This window comes from Thunnus thynnus, chromosome 7, assembly GCF_963924715.1.
Source record: "Thunnus thynnus chromosome 7, fThuThy2.1, whole genome shotgun sequence".
Lineage (NCBI taxonomy): Eukaryota > Metazoa > Chordata > Actinopteri > Scombriformes > Scombridae > Thunnus > Thunnus thynnus.
The window spans coordinates 6,209,520-6,230,989 of NC_089523.1; the positions used below are offsets into that span (position 1 = coordinate 6,209,520).

At 39.3% G+C, this 21,470-nt stretch overlaps 1 protein-coding gene across 3 annotated transcripts in view; it reads left to right on the forward strand.

Annotated features, from left to right (window-relative positions):
• The window catches only part of LOC137185691 (chloride channel protein 2-like), a 161,569-nt gene that overhangs the window by 124,253 nt on the left and 15,846 nt on the right, over positions 1-21,470 (forward strand). For 2 of the 3 annotated variants that reach the window (XM_067593993.1, XM_067593994.1), the window contains 6 exons: positions 2,087-2,220; positions 5,011-5,201; positions 7,076-7,187; positions 8,837-8,907; positions 9,391-9,465; positions 11,503-11,535. In XM_067593993.1, the coding sequence (XP_067450094.1) occupies positions 2,087-2,220; positions 5,011-5,201; positions 7,076-7,187; positions 8,837-8,907; positions 9,391-9,465; positions 11,503-11,535 (616 nt within the window). The remainder of the gene's footprint in view (positions 1-2,086; positions 2,221-5,010; positions 5,202-7,075; positions 7,188-8,836; positions 8,908-9,390; positions 9,466-11,502; positions 11,536-21,470) is intronic. The other variant, XM_067593995.1, reaches the window with a different exon arrangement.

The window sequence follows — 21,470 nt, forward strand, 5'->3', positions numbered from 1 at the left end:
ACACACACACACACAAACCCATATTTACTCCACTCTGGACAATATGGATGATCTATAAGCGGGGATTTATAACCCTTATAAATCTGTTTATCTTGGCTGAAATCTATAAGCTAAGGCTTAAAGCAAGATAGCTCCAACTGATCAGATGTATTGCCCAGCCTTGTGGGGAGAAAGGTTCAATTAAAAGAAAACCAATCAGATTTCATCAACTGCCTTTGATATCCCGAGGGAAATTAGTCTTGGCAGCGGTTGAGTCCAGTTCAGAGGCATGCATTACGTTATTCTCTCAGATCCACTAGCAAATTGAAAGAGGCTGCCAATGCACCAGAAAGAGGAAGCGTTTTTTTTATTTTTTTTATTATGTTTTTATATTTTCTACCACAGACTGATAGAAACCATTAGTGACTCAACATTTATCCAGTTCAGGAAATCTGTTTGATTTGCTGTTGATAACAGTAGGTGTCTAGTAGCTCTGTTGTGAGGAAGTGATGTGATTTCTGTTTGTTTAGAACAGAAACGCAGAAAACTGGGGAGTTTGGATTAACAATGACAGTCACAATGGCTAAAAATAGAAAGAGCATCACCTACAATGTTCCAGGTTGTTGATTATAAATCATTTGCCCTACACTGTTTGATTGACAGGTAATCTCTGAGACATGCAGTACAGCAACATTGAGCACATGACACTAAAGATGAAGACAAATTCAAAGTGGACTTTCTCTGATATTCCTCACCTTCTCTTTCCAGAAACTGTGTCCCTGTCAGGCCAGATAGTACACAAACCTCAATGCAAACACTTTCCTTAGGGAGTATTTCTTCTGTCGAAAGTAGTTCCGATGAAAAATTCCAGCTGGTGGCATTAATGCAATTGTTCAATGCTGGGAGCACCACAAACCAAATTCCAATCAGCTCCATTGAATTGTGGTTGAGGCAGGAATCTCATAAACCAATATCTCAAAACCTGGACAGAAAATATCGGCATGGCTAGACACCAAGCTCACTGTTCCGAAGAAATATGTTCATATCGGACAGTTCTGCATCTCAGGACTTATGTCAAGTGCCCACATTCAGCACCACTGCAGGTAGTATTGTCTCCATTATGATGTACGTAGTGAAGTGGAAAGTAAGAGTGTGGAGATCTCGGTGGTGTATAAGTAAGAGTCTGACTTTGATGCAGGAGTCTGTGTCTAGTCTAACCACAATCGTTCCCTAACCTTAACCTAGTGACGTAGTTAACTAACCATTGTATTGCTATGCAAATATGTGGAAACACTGGAACTGAGCCTTTAATGACATCAGCACGACAGAAGGACCTGCAGAGAACATTTTTATGAGACTTGTTCTGTCGGGTCCATTTCCTGGAGCTGTCCACAAGCTTTTGCTTTATTAGGATCTTAGACTAACTTTGTGAGCTGTTGTATTGAAGTCAAGATGGTCATCAAATTGACTTTGTAGTCCAAGAGAGGTCAGTGTATTGAGCTGTCACTGCAACAAGGAGCGCAGGGTTGGCCGGTGCCTGTGTCCTGGCATAGCTACGGGGCTTGGCAGCGGAAACGTCGAGTGACTGCTGTCGTGTTTGCAAGTTTTGGCAAGCTCAGGCAGGAAGAGAAAGCTAAGTGTTTATGACTGGTGTACCGGGGCGTACGATTCTGCTGAGGCAAGATCTGCTCACGCAATGTCACCCATTTTCTCCTACTGTACACATGGCCTTGCCGTCAGCGCTGCTAACATCCGGCTGACGTGTCGACAATGTAACGTGTTATTGGATTGACTGGTCAGCTAAAGGAAGGATGTACGGTCAGAGAGCAGTTATAGATCCATGCATAGGAATATTTTTTTGAAAACTGCACTGACCAAGCGGGAGATATATAGTTCAGTAGTTTTGGTGAGATGACATCAGAAATGGTGTCATCAAAGGTTTTAAGTCAGTGTACAATTTCAAAAGTCAGCATATATTTATTCAAACTCAGATGATATTTGATTTTCCACTTGTTCCATCTTTTTTTCACCCCAGATATATCCCTTATCCCACTTGATAAATTCCATGTCTCATTTCTTTATCTCCTCTCCCCTTTTCTTGTATCAGGAAGTATAATATTCGTGTGGAGGACATCATGGTGAGGGACGTGCGGTACATCACACTCAATTGCTGCTACAGAGATCTGCATAACGTCCTGCTGACAGGCCACCTCAAGACTCTGGCTCTGGTGGAATCAGCCGGTGAGACGCAGACACACACAGACGGAGAGGGAAGTTCACATTTGTCATTTCATTTCACACTCACACAGATAGACGTGCACTTTACAAACACGCACATCTCATATCCTGCTCATTTGTTCTTCTTTTTTAATACACTTGTTTATTTCATAGAAGATATCCTCTGATATCCCGCAAAACCTCCTTATCTCTGTCTGTAAAAGGAATTGAGACAGTTTTCCACATCATATTGCTTTTCATTGCAATATATCATATATCATATCAGACACATATGTACATATATTTTCAGCGTACATGACTACTGCATATACACTAACCTGTCCATACAAGAAACAATCTATCACTTTATCTCTATCTATACAAATGTGAAAAGTCATAAGCATGCACTGCAGGTCTGACATCCCAACCCATGAGTGCCAACACATAAGCACAGACAGCATTCACATGCAGTCAATACATACATGTTTGTGTATCCAGATTTATATAATTTTATCTTCAAATGGTGTCTGAACAGAGTTAATCAGGTGTGCACAAATAAAGTGAGAATGGTGGCTGGTCAGTTCTGTAGATTATTTAACTTGTCTCAGGACTGAAGAAATGATTGTTGTGTGTAGAGAAATGAATTATCACCAAACCTAGTTGCTATGCCACCTGCTTACAGGCCACAATAAATACTGAGTGCCATCAGTTGTCAACATCAAAGAAAGAATGTGGGTCCACTTGAACCCCAGTGGGTGGTGGGAGTTGATGTTAAGGGTTAACATATAAATGCAGATGGAAACTAACCGAAATACTTAAGGGTTGAGGGTTATTATTCATTGTCAATCACAATTCCAAGAGTTCTTCACTGCCCTGCAGCTTGCAAACTTTCCTGAGTTTTTCTTTCCTTCTTCCCCCCTCTTAGCATATGTCTCTGACAGGTTCATATTAGATAAGACCCACATTACTGGCATTCAGCAACCAAACAGGCAGTTTTTATTCATAGAGGAACATACTCAAGGATTCGCAAGCTATTGGTGTCTGTGTACTAGAGCTAGACCTATAAATCAGCCAGACCAATATATCAGCCGATATTAGCTTACTGCAGAATTATTGGTATCTGTGTTTACGTCTGCCGCTACGTTGCAGGAAATAAAAAGAGAAAGATATTTTGAGGTAGTTTAGAAACACTATGATATAGTTTGTCCACCACAAAGCACTGACAGGTTCATTTTTCACATGTAAAATATGCCTCATGGTAGCACATCCCAACACCTTATCAGTTGTGGAGGCTAAAAATCAAAAACTGTCTCAAGAACAAAGAACACCCACTCGCTGAGTAAATGCAGTAAATGCTCTATTCAGGGTGCGGGCGTTCTTTGTTCTTGCAACTTTAAAATCTCCCACTCATATGCTCATATATGTATATATGTATTATGTGTTCATATTAATAAAAGTGACAGATACAGTATATTGTTATTGGAAGGTCCCAATATCAATATCTGCCTCAAAAATTCATTATTGGCCAGGCCATACTGTACACCATAGTTTTTATCTGTGATAACTGTGCAAAAGAATATATAACAGTAGAAATCAGCAAGTCATACCTCCACAGTCAGATATCATTTACATCACATTATTCCTCAGATAAAATCTCACCAGGTTGACCCCTATCATACTTTGCTTGATTGAATCAAAGTATTATTAATCAACTGGAGAAAACAGACTTTTCTGCCAGTGTAACTGTAAGTGTTACCAACCACTGAATCATCAGATATTTAAAGAGTGTTACATCATTCAAAACAGCTTCTGCCTAAATTGGCACAAGACACTGTAGTTACAATGCATTATAATAAAGTGATAAATAGTATAATGTCCTAAGCACACAAGAAGAAGCTTTTTACAGTGGTATAGTCCATGTGAACACAGTGTGTTGTGCTAATCACTGTGTCTGATGTGATATTGATGTATGTGTGTGATGTTGCTGATGCTGTTGAACTGAGCGTCCCTTCCAGTCTGTACCAAAAACAAATTCCAGCGACCTTGGTGGCACGCTCATTAAAGTGATTGATTGATTGACAAACTTGCTTGAGCACAGATTGCTGATGGCACCGCCTCACTGAAGTGCAAATTTGGTATTCCAACACTGTTTCAATTATGCAATCATGCAGGAACAATTAGCTGCGGCATTTAACCAAATACATAATCAGCACATACTGTCACAAAGGCAATTACTTAAAGCAAGCAAGCTGCCACCCTCACACACACACACACACACACACACTCACACACTGACACACACTCACTCACACACACACACACACACACAGGACAGGAGAGTGACGATGAGTTAACACACATTCGCTGCATTCTGGGATGTCATTATGTAACTGCTGAGCTCTCTGCAGTGCTGCAACATGTGTTTGGGATCTCCTGCAGTCTGCTCACTCTCCCCTCCTCAAACATCTTTTACTGCCTCGTCTCTTCCTCCTGGTTCATCTCTTCTTCCTGCTTCCCTCCTTCTCTTCTCCACTTCCCCTTTTCCTCTCCTCCTAACTGTGCTTTTCCTTTTTTTTTCCTCTCTTCTACTCACCCTCTCCTCCTCACTCACACTGTTTGTTTTCCTTCTCTGAGCATACACACCTTTCTCCTCATCTTCCTCCTGCTATTTACCACCTCCTCACTTCCAATCTCCTCCTCTTTTTTTCTTTCTTCTCCTCCACAAAATATCTCTCCACTCCTTCCATCCTCTTACACTTTTTTTCTTCCTTTCCTCATCTTTCTCTCCCTCTCTCTCTTTGCCCTCTCTTCCAGAGTCTATGATCCTGTTGGGCTCCATCGAGCGTGCCCAGCTCCAGTCATTGCTCTCGCAGCAGCTCGGGCGCCCTCGGCGGTTAGAGTACATCAGGGAGCGAGCCGCCGCGGAGAAGAAGCGTCTTTCTGTCGTGTCAAACACTGGCAGCGAGGACGGCAGCCAGCGGACCAGTCAGGAAGTCCGCTTCCAGGTCAGAGGTTACTAGAAACATTAGAAACATGTTTAATTGTTGCTCATAGTGTATTTAAAGATTAACAATCTGGAGCTGACGTATCCACATGGTTGTTGCCCCAGACACATTTGAAATGAATGAAAGACCGCTATCATGAACGATTCCAGACATTTAAAGCTTTGAGTTTTTCCAAGTTTTACTTGCAAGGCCACAAGAAATACCATCAAAATCTAAGCTTTTGTTGAAAAAGCAAAAGTATGAGCTGTTAGGTCACTATGACAAAGAACAGGAGCACCACCTGCACCACTGATCAGCAAGTGAGACAGAGTAAAAAAAAAAAAAAAAAAAATGTTTTGTTTACTTTAGAAAGATTTAGCATTCTCCAGATGCTCAGTCTTTCTAAAGTAAACCAAAAAAAATCTCATTTTTTAAGGGATACATATTTTTTAAAGCAAGGAGATAAAATGAAGCCCTGCAGGATTTTTGACATCCTTCCTTTATCAAATCTCTACGGGAGGAACAAATCCAATATTGGTTTGCCTGAACTTTGAAGTTTTGACAGTGGACAGAAGAGAAAAATGAGGCTTGAAATACAGACGTTACAGGTTCTGTTTCAGGGTCAGTTACGTGTTGCGCTAAAACCGAAGCTCGTGGAGGCACAGTAACATTTATGGACAGATACTTCTGTTTGGATGGTGAAGATGTGAAATATGTTCAGAAACTGTGTATGTGTTAGACAGATGGATAGCTAAGAGCATAATTAACATGTTATTAAGCCATCAATAACGGCTATAAGGAGATTGCATGAGTTTTGCATGCGTGTGTGTGTGTGTGTGTGTGCAAGAGAGAGACAGAAGGGATACTGGCAGCCAGTGTTTAAGGTAGATGTCTAAATTGGTTTTAGGTCTTGCACTGTACTGCTCAAAATGTCGATTCTTCCCTTTTTTCCTGTCTTCATTTCTCTTTCATCAGTTTGCAGTGAGTGGCTGAGTAGAACACCCTCAGGCATGGATGTGGGAGTGGGAGGAAAGAGTGTATGTGTGTGGTGTGCGAGAAGCTCTTTACCCTGTTTTTTCTCTTTTTTTCCCCCTTTTTCTTCCACTTTTCCCATTCCATCCTGTGCTGCTTTTATCAGTGCCTTTCAACTGGTAGAATATTGTTACAGTATGATATGTGTTTCACAAGGTTTGACTCAGGGTTTTTAAAGGTTAACAGACACTATTCCCCTTCCTTAAAACAAGAATAATGAATGTTCTTAAATGTAGGGTCTCCCACTACTGTTACTCATTGGAAGCAGATATTATATTTAACATTTTAGTCTTTAATTTAGGAATTACTTCACAAAGGAGGGGGGGGGGGCTGAAATATATCTGCACAGGAAAAGAATTAAAGAAACTCCAGCTAACTGATGTCCAATATTTAATTAAGAGACTGTATCAGCCCAGTTTATCAGGAATGTTAATGATTTTACAAATGGGTCACATCACAGAGTCGTAACTGAATATATTTTCCAACTTGTTTCACACAGCATCTGATCTGTGAAACATTTTATGTTCAGCCACTTCAGAAAGACATTAATGCAACCGAACCAAAGTATTTTTTAGGTCATGGAAAAGCCAGCATAGAAAGTCACTGAAGTCATTTAATGTTATATCAGCCCTTCTTTAAGCTCTCAGCTCCCACTGGGTTCTTTTTCTTTTTCCCTGTGCTTTCTCTTTTAGGTTGGACTTGTTCCCCCTTTTGATTTCTCTCCATCTCATCACTCCCTACAAGTACATCCATTTGTCTAATGAGTCTGCAGGACGAGAGAGAGGAGTCGATCTCTTAAGCAGGATTGGGTTTTGGGAGCTTTGAGTGCCGTTTCTTATCTATATGTGTGTGTGTGTGTGTAGATCTCTACTGAGGAGTCATCCTTCAGTCCTACTCGTCCAACTCCTCAGAAGCCCCTTAAACCCGCTCTGAAGAGACCCTCTGTGGTGGAGCGACCCACTGAGATCCCCACCAGTAAGACACACACTCACCTACACACACACACACACACACACACATCAGAGAGTTTCCAAACAGGCAATCCAAAAGAAAAAAGGAGATTGAATAGATCCGGAAAGAGTGTTGTTAATGGCTTCTGTCTCTAAACTCTTGTAACAGTATTAACAACTCGTAGTCTCTCTCTGATGATGAAAAAACTATTAAAGCACTCGCTGACTACACTATCTGTTTGCCAAACTCTACTTTTTCTCATCACAGTGCATGCCTTTCAAACTCTCCAATTGAAATTTGCTTTTGTATACAGCAATATGAAAACCATAATGTTGATAATAATAAAAACCATAATGCATAATTAAGTGCAATATTACCAAATAAGGTTGTAAAAGGTTTGCTTTTTAAATTTAATTCAGCATGTGAGGAAAGACAAGAAATGGTTTGCACATTATTACATAGATTACTGTATTCAAAGAGGTAATTATAAAGGAAATGTATGAAATTTTTATGTGATGACATATCTTTAATAGAAGAAGCATACAAGAAAAGACATCAAATAAAAAATCAGTCAAGTAAATATTGATTTTTTTTTTTCTAACAATCTGTATTTAGTTTCTGGTCGCTCACAGAGCCCAGTAATCTGCCTCTCAGTATTGTCTATACTTTGAGTTTTCGTCATATAGGTCGAATGGTTGGTGTACTTTTCTTTGTGTTCTTTGTCACCTGTACACTGCAAGATCTTAACAAACTGTAACCTGATGCTTCCCATAAACTGAAGCCTGTGAAGCTTTAGTATAAGAGGTTCTTCTGTGTGTGTTTGCACTGTATTTAACAAACTGGGATTTAAAAACGCTGAAGCAGAACCAGCTCTGTCACTTTTATCTGCTGTCTGGTAGGTGAATGAAGTGAGCTGTTGTTGTGCAGACAACAATGTCAGAATTGGAACTGAAATTGTTGTTTTTATGAACATGAGATACAAGTTTATATCCCTGCTGAGAATCCAGGGCACTGCAGTTTTTTCCACTGCACACAATGTGATAAATATTGTCATGATTTTTTATTATAGTCTTGTCATCTTTTTCGTGGTTTTGGGTGAAATGTCTTGACAACTTTTGAATGGATTGATATGAGAGTTAGGGTAACTGGCCTTTAGATATTTATACTTTAATGCTCTTTTTTTGGAACTTAATTCAACATGAATATTGGCAACTGTGAATTCATTCTTGGTTGCGTTTCTGTAGATTTCCAGAATGTTATTACACATTTCACAAAGCCAGGGGGTCCCACACTTCACTACCATTTAATTAAATTAGTTCAGTAATGGATTTGTATATTTTTAGCCAGTTGGTCTAGGTGGGTCTGTAAATTTTTTCATGGCATAGAAAATCCTCCTTCTAGTGCCTTTGATATCCTTCACATCCATATTGAAGTTGCATATAGATTGTCCTAATTATGTATATATTTTTTCTAGTAAAATCAATACCTTGGTCCTATCCAGATTCACAGTCAAGGCTCAAGTCTGACAGAATTTTTGCAAAGGATGCAGCTATTGTAATGCTTCTTTAAACGCAAGATTAGGTGCTCTGCAAACAGAAGGAATTTAATTTAACAGTTGAAGAACAAGGAAATCTGATTGTTCCAGTGGTTTTGATTCTCTGTCTCTGTTTCAGGCCCACACGATAATTCAGGCATTGCTTTGAAGAACCTGTTCTGCGCCAGTCCAGACACGGAAGGCATGGAGGTGAGAGAGCCATGTCCTCGAATACACCCCAAAACGCCCCCTCACACACACACACACACACACACACACACACACACACACACACACACACAGTGGCTCACATCCTGTCCCTCACACATTCTGTACACGCACACAGTCCTATGCTATCTCTCACATACAGTCCTTCACACTCCGCAGTACAGTACCTCCCACACAAACACACACACACACACACACAGCATCTCAGTCGACCTCAGTATAGAACCTTTTTTACTTTGTCTCAGGCTTGCATCCTGCAAGACTTTAAAGAAATATTTCTCCACTCTTGCACCACCCTACAAATGACTTGTTTCATAGAAATATATTCAGTGTATTTTTTCTCCCAGCTTTGCAGTGAAGTTTGGTTACGTAGAGTGGCATTGCCAGAAAGTTTTTTTGGCAAAGTCAATCTGACGTTGAGGTTGTTGTTGTTAATGTTGTGTGCTTGTCTCTGGTCGCCGTAAGAAAAACAACAACATGGAGAGCCCCACGTCTCCTGAGCACAGGAGGCCGTCCAAACGAGTCCGGATATCCGTCGTGGTAAGAGCCACCGATCAGGGCTACCCAAATGCCTGGAATCCGCCCGGCAACAGGTTCATCAGCCAATCAACCAATTGTCTTCCCGCCATTCCATTCCAGGGCTAATCCCTAATGCCGATGGACTTAGATCTGGGCCAGGCTGAGCCAAAGCCCATCTGTGCCATCGTGCCTAAAAGTGTTGAACACCCTCTTCCTTGTCCAACCTGTAACCCCGTCTACTGACCTGTCACTGTCTGTAGTTGCTTAAATGATTGGCTAGGCCTAGGATCCATGCAGCTTAACCTGTTTTCATTGGTCCAGTGGTAAGTAGAGGTTATGGAGAACACTTGACCACTGAAATACCCCTCCTGCTAATTGGCAACTTGTAGAATCAGAACATTTCAGACTCGTCAAATTTTTCTTCAAACAAAAACTTGACAGTTTGAAAGATCCGATAATCAGTGGATTTAAACATCTCAAACATTTCATTTGAAATATTTGTATTGAAAGCTTTAAAAGCACAATTATACTTAAAATGTTGAATCTAGTTTATATTTGAGTTAAATTTTTTGCCAATAAAAAGTGAGTGTACCAACAGATCCCTTACATTATATGGAGCTTATTAGTAAAGGCAAATAAAAAGGATAAAACAACAAACTCCTGTTAAAGTATAACAATCAGCTGTTGGGACCCAAAGTTTCAAATGTAATAAATACAGTATATAAGACATTATGAAAAAAATCATAGAGATGAATGCAAACTAAATATGCAATGTAACCATTTAATTGCTCATTTTTATTTAAAATGGCCTTTTTTCCAATCTCCATTTTATTTTATTTAAAATTCAGTCCAGCCTTTTAAAAAATGGGCATTGCGAAATAAAAACAATGAATTACTGTTATATGCTATTGATGTTAATGAGCAGGATGAAATCCTCAGCAGAGTTTAAATTTGAATTATTTCACAGTGTCATGGTTACATTATATATTTTGTCTGTATTTATTCCTATGATCATTTATTTCATAATATTGTATTTAATTCTTAAATTCTTAACACTTTGGGTGAAATCAAAAATTGGACCCTAAACCCTTTTGTTTCGATATCCTTTTTATTCTACAGCCTTTTTTAGGATATTTTTAACTTTAGTTAGCTGTAGTTTTTAACAGCTTTTTGCACATTTTAGGTATTTCTTGAGTTTCAGAGAGCTTCAGAAAATGAAATGAAATTTAGCTTTTCTCAGACCTGTTGCAAAACTCTAGAAAGCAGTTTTCACCTGGTGACATTATGGTCCAACCACTGTCATCTTATAATCAAGTTGTGGTCGAGGTGTGGTCAAGTGGTCTACAAGGATGAGGCTGTTAAACCGAGCATGCAGTGTTCTCCATCATCAGCTGTGTCATCCGAGGCGTCCAATCAGTGACCGCCTCCCAGAGCGGGCGTCACCCCGCTCCTGGAATGACCCAAAGTCCCATCGCTTTTGTTGTAATTGATAAAAGTGGCCCTGGTATACCGTGAGTTAAACATACAGGGGGAGGGAGGGTGCGGGCGAGCTCCTCTGTGCATGCAGCGTTAAATATCAGGATAGGAGCATCATATCTCTTCATTAGGAACAGGCAGGTATTTGAACGACAGCGTTTCAACAACAGCTCAGATGAAATGATGATGCATGAGAAGTCCTGTGAGGTATTGGAAAATATCCCCGCTAAACTGGGATGTAGCCTGCTGTCCAATTACCAGCGACCGCATACGCTCCAGCAGCGATGCATGTCAATCAATGAAACAAGCATCTGATTATGAATTGAGAAAAATGATTCCACGAAACAAAATCATCCAGCGCTGCATGACAAATGATCAGACAACATCAATTTCGAGGAATCAAACATCTTTAAGCATCACATGATCATGCATTTAGACAAAATACGTTCACACATTTGATGTTTGTCTGTCAGTTTTGATGATTCATTAATAATCTGTCCGAATCCAAAACTTCAATTATGCAAATCTAATATCATAAGATTGTTTGTCTCTCATCACATATAATGTCATTCCATTCACTAGGAACCACCAGCCAACTTAAAGAGTTTACTTGGGGTGAGCATGTCATCCACATTTCCTTTAAACATTTTGGATATCAATACAACAATTACAGTTTGACATTTCCAAAGTTTTTGCTCTATCTTACAAGAGCTTATAAATCTAAATGACCCACTAAGACCAATGTGTTTATTTAAGTTTTAAATTATCGTTTTCTTTTTAGTGCAGTCATCTTATTAGATTTCAGTTTGAAGAATTTGTTACTGTATAAAGAATTCCATTAAGATAGAAAGGCGAATTTAACTTGATTACTAACTCACACGGTGGATCCTTATGGTTTATTCTTTTTGGCAATCTCACAGCTGTTGTTGCCACATGTTTCTACTGATTCAGTGCCACTGAACCAAACAGAAAGTAGAGAAACAGAAGTATAAGTTGTCCTGTTGTATCTAGAATGGCATAAAGGTGTTTGCCGATGACATGAAGGGGGAGGAGTTAAGGTAGTTTTGCCTTTATGTGATTGTAGTACAGTATAGAGAGACAGGAAACACAGTAATGTGATGGTTGAAACTCTGAAGTTATTTCTGTTATTTATTTCTTTTTTACTTCAGTCTCGGCTCTTTCTCTTCTTGTCTCTGTAGTCCTGCAGCCTCTGGATAACCTCTTTTTAAAAAAAAAAAAACACGTTCAGCTGGCACAGACTCATCTTTGCATCAGTTTGCACTGCCTAGAGCAAACTTTTTGTCTATTCAAGCCCATTTGTTTTTTCATTGACTTTGCAGTTGTACCACATCTAACATTCACTTTAAAAGGTAGCAAATCAGGAGTCTTTGTTTGGAGTGCTTTGATTGATAGTTCAGAGATTAGATGGTTAGATAGTTCTTTGATTTCATTAGCAGACAGTCAAAAATGTTATATTGGTTTGCTGAGAAACAAAATTTTACAATAAAAGACAAAAGATTCTCAACTATTTGAACTATTGTTATCTCAAAAAACAATTCCTATCAAAGCAAAGTTGCCAGGTCTGCATGCACAAACTTTAATGGAAATGTTTATTTGTCCCCACATCATTTGAATATAAATAAAATACAAGAACACACCATTTCTCCTTATGACTCTCAGTGAGTATTGTGTCTGTGTAACTCTATTAACACTATTAATGATTTATACTTGAGGCACTTAAGGGGCTCCATTAGTTTCACATGTCAGTGACAATTATTGAAGTCTGTACACATTTTCAATCATTCACAAGCACAGAGTAGCGTCAGGTCATTCTTCATCTATCGCTCCAAGGCCTGTGTGTAAACCCGTAGTACACAGTTGATAAATGATACTGCGAAATCATAATCTTGTTGATAAGTAAAGGCTGTGTTCTCAAATTATACACTGTTCCCATAAAATTCCTCCAATGTATTTCAAAGGGCTTTCAGGCCCTGCACCAAATCCAGTGTGATTTTTGTAATATCCGGCTGTGCTGTTTTCTGAAATGACCAGTTTCAGTTATGAAATACCACAAAAAATGGTCCCAAAATCCAGCACATTGGTGCCTTAACACAGTCCATGCTGCCCAATTACACAACAGATGTAAGACTTGCCTGGAGGAACTCTACAAAAATACAAAATTAGTAACAAAGGAGGCACACTGGGACTGTTTTCTTCATTTGGTGGCGTAAAATGTTGAACCCTCAGGCATGTATTTCACACTATGACACCACAGTGCTCATGTTGAGTTGTGTGGCAGTAAAAGACAGCGGAGACTATATTACACCAGAGGAACTTTAGTCTGATATGAATGACGAAATACATTTCTTCAACTGTAGTAATGAAAAAGATTAATCCAAACATAGTGTACTAGCTTCTCACATTTGCAGCAGACGTACAGTTCATTACGTCGTCTGTGTTTTTGAGGCAATGTCTGGGAAAGAACAGCTCGTTTGCACTGAGTTAGAAGTTTAAAATCACATTGATTGTCCTGATGGTGTGCTACATTAAAGGTCAGCATTTAAAAAACTTTGTTATTGATATACAACAGTATGTCTGCATCATTCTTTAGAAATGGCCTTTAATTTAATGGGAAACTCCGTTATTTATCAATGTGGACCCTATTTTACTGTCATTTTGTGTCTACGTGAGTAATGGGGACAAAATTTTTTGAAATCGGTCCAGTATTGAGCGAGAGCACTTCAGCCGGCAGCCGCTAAACAGACTGCAGTATAATCTAGTGGGGCGATAGCGTCCTGTCAGTGTACATCCACTGAAAGTGCTTGTTTTTTTGTGTGTAACAACATTATGGGAAAATAAAACGAGAAATAAAACTTTCTTCTTTACCTTTCGCTTGTTCTGGTCTGTTTGTGGTTGTGTCTAACCACATCTCGCTCAAGGAGAAGTCTCGCTCTGAAATCTTGCGAAAGTTGAGTTGTTGTCGAAATCGGCTAAATATTCAGCCATGACTTTGAAAATCTTTTAGATAAAACTAAGCTACACTTTCTGTACTCCAACACAACAAACTCCTCCCGGCACTCCTCTCTCCAACTCATCTGTCATGGCTGAATATTTGGTGAATTTCGACATTTCGACTGATTTCGCACTCTCGCTCAATACTGAACCAATTTCAAAAATTGTTGTCCCCATCAGTCACTTAGACACAAAAAGATGAGAAAATAGGGTCTAGGTTGAAAAATACCAGTTTATACAAGTTTCCCTCTAAGCTTGTTAGTTAATAGGTACAGTGTAGTGAGGGTTCAGGGACAGTGAAGAGTTTCTTGGCACCTCCAGCAAAACCAAGACTTATTCACTCAGTATTACATGGGGACCTCATGTGATTTGTAACAATTGCAGAAGTTGTTTGATCTTTTAATCTGGTGCAAATTCACCATTTGATAATCTGTTCAGTGAACATTGCACCACCAACATATTTCACCAAACACAGTGATCATCTGGTAGTATCTCTCTGAATCGGAGTAATATCGCAGTAATTTATGTTCATATTTTCTTTTTATCTTGGATTTCTTGCAGCTTTTTTCTTCTTTTGAGTCAGAAATTTTTACATTTTTAATGTAAGCTTTGTACCAACTCAGCATAGAGACCCACTCAGAGAGGAAATAAAATAAAAAACAAATAAATACAATCTTGAATAGATAATGAGAAGTAATGGTATACATGGCATTTTGTAAGGAACATTCAGTCTTTCAACAAATTTCTCTGAAAAAGATCTAAAAACTAAGATTAACTCACTTCTAATATTTGAATAAAAATATCTAAATTCTGAATATCTTAATTTTTATATTTGTGTTTGAAGAGCTAAAAGGAAGTTCCCAATTTAATTGAATTTAAAAGTTTAAGATTACATATGGTCTGTTACCATGTGTCTGCAGTTGATTTTCAACACTTTGAAATACCCATCTACCATGTTTGTAATACACTGTAGATAAGTGCATGAAACTTTGCTGCAGTCACACACTCATTCATTTTCTTTTCAGCTAGTCATACATATAAACACATCTTAATAAGAAAGAGACAGCTTGTACATGAAATACTTTTGGACCAAATCAATCTCTTAAAATAGTTTACTTGAAAGCTGTTGTACAGTAATACGTTTTCTATTCCAGTTTTTTATTTCAGCACTTTTATCCTCATGTAAACAGCTCTGCCTATACATCTTTATAATTTTAAGCATTAATTTGTGGACGCTAATCAAGTTTCCAGCGGCCCTCAGCTGCCACTGCTGGTAGTAATTTAACAAAACACAAGGATTTGTTAAGTGTACCCATGAGAAGCATATTGTATGGTCAGTGCTGAGACAGATGGTACATTATTAGCACAGTGAATTTTTGGATGTGTTAAGTGGGCCTAGAAGCATGTTAGTCATTATTGCCTCGCAGTGAGCTAATTAGTAATGAACCCCTGTAACACTTGGCGTGTGTGCAGTACAGTACAGTAAGCCTGTGGGCTTGTTTCCCCTGTCATCAGGAGTTATTATTAACATTCAACAGTGTATAAGTGCACATGGCGGAGGCTGATGCTGATTACAGTGTTGCTCTGAATCTGTCGAGGCTCCGTGGGCCTGAGCACGGATATGGACAAACAAATTTATCAAATGTATTTTTTCCCAAACCTTGAGAGTACACCCCCGCGGCGGAAGAGAAATTAAGTTATTACTTCTCCCCTCCCTTTCCATCAGTCCCACTCTCGCAGTGCTTTTCTTCTTTAAGTCTTTGTTTCTGGATCTGGTTTAATCTCTGCAGCTCTGCTTCACGCTCTTCGTCCATCTTTACGACTTTTCTAAAGCCCTCACACCTCCCCCTGATCCCCTTTCCTCCCCTCCATCTAGGCTGTGAAATATTGATGCAGGGTAAATGACATCAGTAGTCTGTTTGAGAGAAATGATGCCGCCCAGCCTCTCAGTCTCTCCTCGCTGTTTTTCTCATTATTTTTCCCCCTTCTTGCGTCTTCGTAATGCCTCCATGCTTTATTTATGATGGCTTGTGGGCTCAGTTTTTTTGGCACCTGGCTTCTCCCTCTTCATTTCTTTTGAGTTTTTTCTTTTGCTTCTTCAGATCATTGGGGGATGTGTGTCTTTCTTTCTTTCTTTCTTTCTTTCTTTCTTTCTTATATTTACACACTTACATGGTAACACAAGTGCACACATGACGCAAGAGAGAGATGACAGAATGTGTGTCCTCTTTACTTGTCATCTTAACAATGGGCTGTGTGTGTGTGTATGTGTGTGTGTGTGTAATGAGCCCTCTTTCTCAGCTGCCCTACCTAAATTGAATTCTGAGTAGCTGTTTGGCTGTTCACACTCCACTGCATCAGTATCACCCTCTGTGGAGAGGCAGAGAAAACAAGGCCCAGGGACAAAAACAAGCAAAGAAACTGGTGGAAACCTTTTTGTGTTAAACAGATATGCATATTGTCAGTTGTCCACTTTTGTCAGCAATCACAGAAAATGATAGAGAAATAACAGAAGATCTTAGAGCCTGTTACCACTCTGGTGGCTACATTTTGTAAAAAATGTAAAGATGGCTGTAAAGGAAAGCATGAATGACTTGAGAGAAATTATTTATTCTTTGCAAATTTCTCAAGCTGAAAGAAACAGATTTGAACAACTGGTTTGATGAAAATGCAGTTTCTTTCGTTCCATTGGCTAAAATATACCATAGTGTCATCTGCATAAAAATGAAAGTCAGTGTTTTGTTTTCCAGGAGCTAGTTGCACTAGCTGTTCATAAGTTCAAACTTAGCCTGGTTGTAATGTCATTGTTAGCAAAAGAGCCAACCAAATTAAAACTGCACCACACAAACTATTTCTAACATAGAAATGAGCTGTTACTAAACATTTACACCCAGTAACTGCCAGGTGTTACTGTTGTGTAGCTACCTGACAAAACTACTGTTAGCTTGCTAATATATGACCCCATCAGAGGGAGGGTAGAAGAAGTAATGACGGAAAAGTCTGACCTGACACTGTTGTTTAATACTAATGTAAACTGGGAAGAGAGAACTACTTCTCACAAAATTAACAATGTACTTCAAATTACAAAATATTATGCTAGTAACATCAGACTATTAGTTGGGATGTTTCCCACTCATTCAGAACCTCAGGGATACTACTAACTCATAACACACATTTCTCTATGTAAGCATATATAATTAAAACTGAGTAATATACCTACATTTGCAAAGCATTGACAGTTAGTTTTACTTTGACTCCCTGTTTATAAAGGTAATTGTTTTTTGATTGGACCGCGCTACAGATGGCTCATAGCAACAGAAGTCGTTACTAGCTAAGATATTGCTTAAGTTTTAATGGTGCTACTTGATAAATTACTACTTTGTAACCAGTTAGTTGTTACTAAGAACTTAGGAAGGACTTTACACACAAACTTAGTGATTGTGATTTGCAAATAGGTGATGCAATCCAATCCAGATGAGATGAGCTAAACGTGGTATGTAAATGGAGAATAAAATAGGGCCAAGCAATGTGGAATAGTAAAGATCACTGAGGACAATACGGAAGATCCTGTGCTAGAAGTTGGACTCCATGCTAACCCAATGCTCAAGACAGTCCAAGAGGATAGAATGGTTAATTATTATGTTAAATACCATGTTTAAGTTTAAGAGTACAAGTAATAACTGGTTTCCAACATTGGCTGATAGAGTAGCAGAAGATTAAATCTGACAGAATCTGACTCAAACCTTTCAAACAGCCACTTCTCATTCCTGAAGGAGAAAGGAGATTATTGTAAAAGTCAATTTGTTTCAAGAACCTTAGCAAAAGAGGGGAATTTTGGAAAAAGGTACAGTAATTATTAAAATCATTAGGGTCAAGTGTTATTCCTTTCAGAATAGGTTGAATATAAGTTCAGACTCTATTAAAATTGTCCAGGTATCTGACAGGAGGAATATTCAGGGGACAGGATGAAGTTTTCATTTCCTGAATAATTTCAGGCAACACAGAAGAGATCTGCAGAGAGAGTGAAGTTATCTAGAGGATATGAGTGTGACATACTGACTGTAATTTGTTTTTTTGAGGTTGAACTGATTGGATGCTTGATATCATTCAGGTGGAGGATTTGCAGGTTTCAGAGTATCAGTGGAAGGACTTAAAATATTAAAAAGATCTTGGTATCGTTCTCACGGACTTATTCTCATGTATTCAACATGCAGTAAGTCATCTAGGGAGTTTAACAAACAATGAGGACAGTCACTAGCTACAGTCACCACCGTAGTGCTGTGAATTGGTAAGACTAACTACCCACCAATGTCACCTGTCTCCAATTCTGTTGCGACTGCATCATAGCGCAGCGTTATTATTGTTCACACCATTGTAGTTTGAACAAAGTCATTAACGATGTTGTTTCACAATTGTGTTAGTCTCCACAATCTTATCAGATACACAAATAGGGCAGTAATAGAATTTGAAAGCAATAAGCAAAGTGAGCGTCACTAGCAAGGAAATCAGCAGCTAATTGCTTGCACGTGAGTGATAAGTAATTATGGTTGCAATGTTTCCCTCTTGCACCATTTAGTTTCTGGTGGAGGCAGTCGTCTAGATAAACAACACACATCATTACAATGAGTATAAGCCTGAGAGACAAACTTTGTAATGTCTTTTGTCATTACTTTACCAATTAAAAAGCTACTCAGACGACAGAGAACAGGACCCACAAGATTGCTTGCTGGAGGTTGTTACATTACATGACAGTCAGAGATGACATGTGTTGTCCTTGCAGCAATACGGACAGAGTAAAAGCTAATATACATTATAGTGACCTAATATTAAAAACTGATCCTATCTGGCTTCAAGGACAAATGATTTGAAGTCAGTTGACCAAAATTGTTTACATTTACCAGCAGTGGTATCTAGCCATGCAGATGGTTGCGTTTTAATTTCCCAAAGGTTTTGAGTTATCTGTCTCTCAGATTTCTGCTGCCATCCCAATAGAATGGAGATGAATGAAATTAAGTGTGTGTTTGAAGAATTTGAGTGCCATTTCCTTACTGTGAACTGTTTACACTGGAACACCAAAGACAGGACACTAGTTTTGGAGAGTTTTTTCATAGCTCATTTTCAAATGCTTTGGGCACCACAAATTAAATTCTACACAACAAAACACACTAAGCCTGTGCAAAAATGTGTTGTTTGCACAATAGCACATGTAATTTAAAAGAGTACTCCACTGATTTAGCATTGCACCCCTACAACATTGTTGGACTCTTTCTTGACAAAACTTGGCACCTACATTACCCATATGCAACCTGACCACTAACAGTTTGGTTCAGAGATTCAGGTGTATTATGTTAGTAGCAGCTAATGTATACTGGAGCTGCTATCCTCCAGCAGAGATGAGGAGTGGGCTACAGAGGTCTGGTAACCTCACTTCTTTCTAACTCCACATAATCATCATTTTTTTTTAATTTTTAAACTTATAGTCTAAAAAAGAGCTAAAAAAAAACAAAAAACCTTTATACAGCCTGCAGTAATACTCCCCAACACCTGGAAATGGACATTGATGTGTGAAATTGCTGGAGTTCCTCTTTAATAAACATGAACGTTGAAAGAATATTAACACAAGCCTCTCAGAGTTTGATGATCTACTCTTTCTGTTGTTGTTCTGTGTGGGTGCAACTCTTGTGATCACTTTAAGCAATCCTTCTCAAAAATTTTATTTGCTTCCATTGTACTGGGGTGATGGCAGAATTTCTAGATGAGTATATTTTTAAAACCTGGCTTCATAAAACAAAAACTTTCTATATGGCCATATACCACTAACCTGACACGTCAGATGGTTTGAAGTCGTCCTTCCAAACCATTCAGAAAAGGACAGGCACTTTCAAAAAGTGCTTGGCAGGTGATTGGATGAACCATCTTTCTATCACCATCTTACCTTGCGAGGCAGCTGGATTCGCGAGATCATGAGATCACATGATCACACAAGAATCCTCATAGGATGCTGATTGGTCTGAACCACTGGTGGTTCAGACACAAGCACATAACTTGACAAGATGGATTCTCATGTGATGTCGTGAATCCAGCTGTCTCACAAGGTAAAGACACCACTAGAGGTAATTGAGAAGCTATGTTTTTTTGAGATTTGGATGAAGTTATCCTTTAAACCAGAAGCAGATTTTGGATTTACAAGACAAAATAGAAATTTAAAGAAAGCTACCTGATCAGCACCCCTTTCATCTACTGTAGTCGAGGCTGATGAAAGAAGGAGTATTCTGGAGGGAAGGCTGCAGTTAGATGAACTGTCCTTTTTATAAACTACCATGAAAACCTCTTCATTATACACTTTAGCTGACTACATAATCCTAATAAGTTTGTGTGTTTCATCCAGCTGTCTCTGATGTTAGATTGTGTGTGTTCCCCCACTGACCCAGTCTTGGATGGTTGCCACTGATTCGGTGATCGGGTTGCTGGATGGAAGTAAAGATGGATCACTGCAGGAACAGGGAGGGAGAGGAAGAGCAATGAACCTTTCTAATCTTTGTCTGGTCACAGAAACAGCACACCAAGCAATACAGCTTCATTGGCCCATTGTCAGCACTCTGGGGTCTCATTGCCTCTCACATATCTGCACCCACACGCGTGCACACACACACACACACATGCGTGCGCTCATCCAAATCTCATTTGAATATGCCCACACTCTTCCTCTGATTTCACTGTCAGTCGCCATAGACTCACAATGTTAACTCTCCCACCTCACACACAGACACACGCACACGCACACACACCAATTCAGCCTAACTCATGTATCCAGAAGCTGTAATTTGCTCTCTTAATAGAGCAGCTAATCTTTCTAAAAGTACCTATTTTGCATGCACAATCGCACCTTATTCACTCTCAAAAAAACCACCTTCCTCTGCAAACACACGCGCACACACAAACAATTTAATCTCCACATCTTTTTTTTAGTTTACATATTACCTTTTCAAACAACAGTGTGTCTTGGCGACATTCAGAGTGCCCTTGTGTTGTGTGACAAGCAGAATGATCAGTGAGACAGCAGAGATAAAGTGCTGTGTGTGTGTGTGTGTGTTTGGTTTGTCTCATCAACTCCAGGCACGTCTGGCCTTTGCTTGCATAATGCTACAGTAGGGCACCTCTTTCTACCCCGCGGCAACAGTTGCTAGGGTTACCGACAGGTCGGCCACCACAGCGATAAGGATAAATGAGCTCAGGGCTCCCATCAGCCCCCGGGTCACACTTCACTTTGCCTTCCTCTCTCTCTTACACACACACATGTTCTCCTTCGCTCAATCCTGCGAAAGTAAATACTTGTACTCAAGCACATGACTAAACACTTTGAAATCGTATTTCACAGCCCATCACACACACTCACACACACACACACAGGAGCTGCATACACACCCTGCAGGAACATTCTCACACACTCAGGTGTACATTTCCATCACCCAGCCCTCTACAGTACCCTGAGTGCGTCTCTGCAAAGCACGGAGTTGCTAGTTTGATTCTAGATTGTC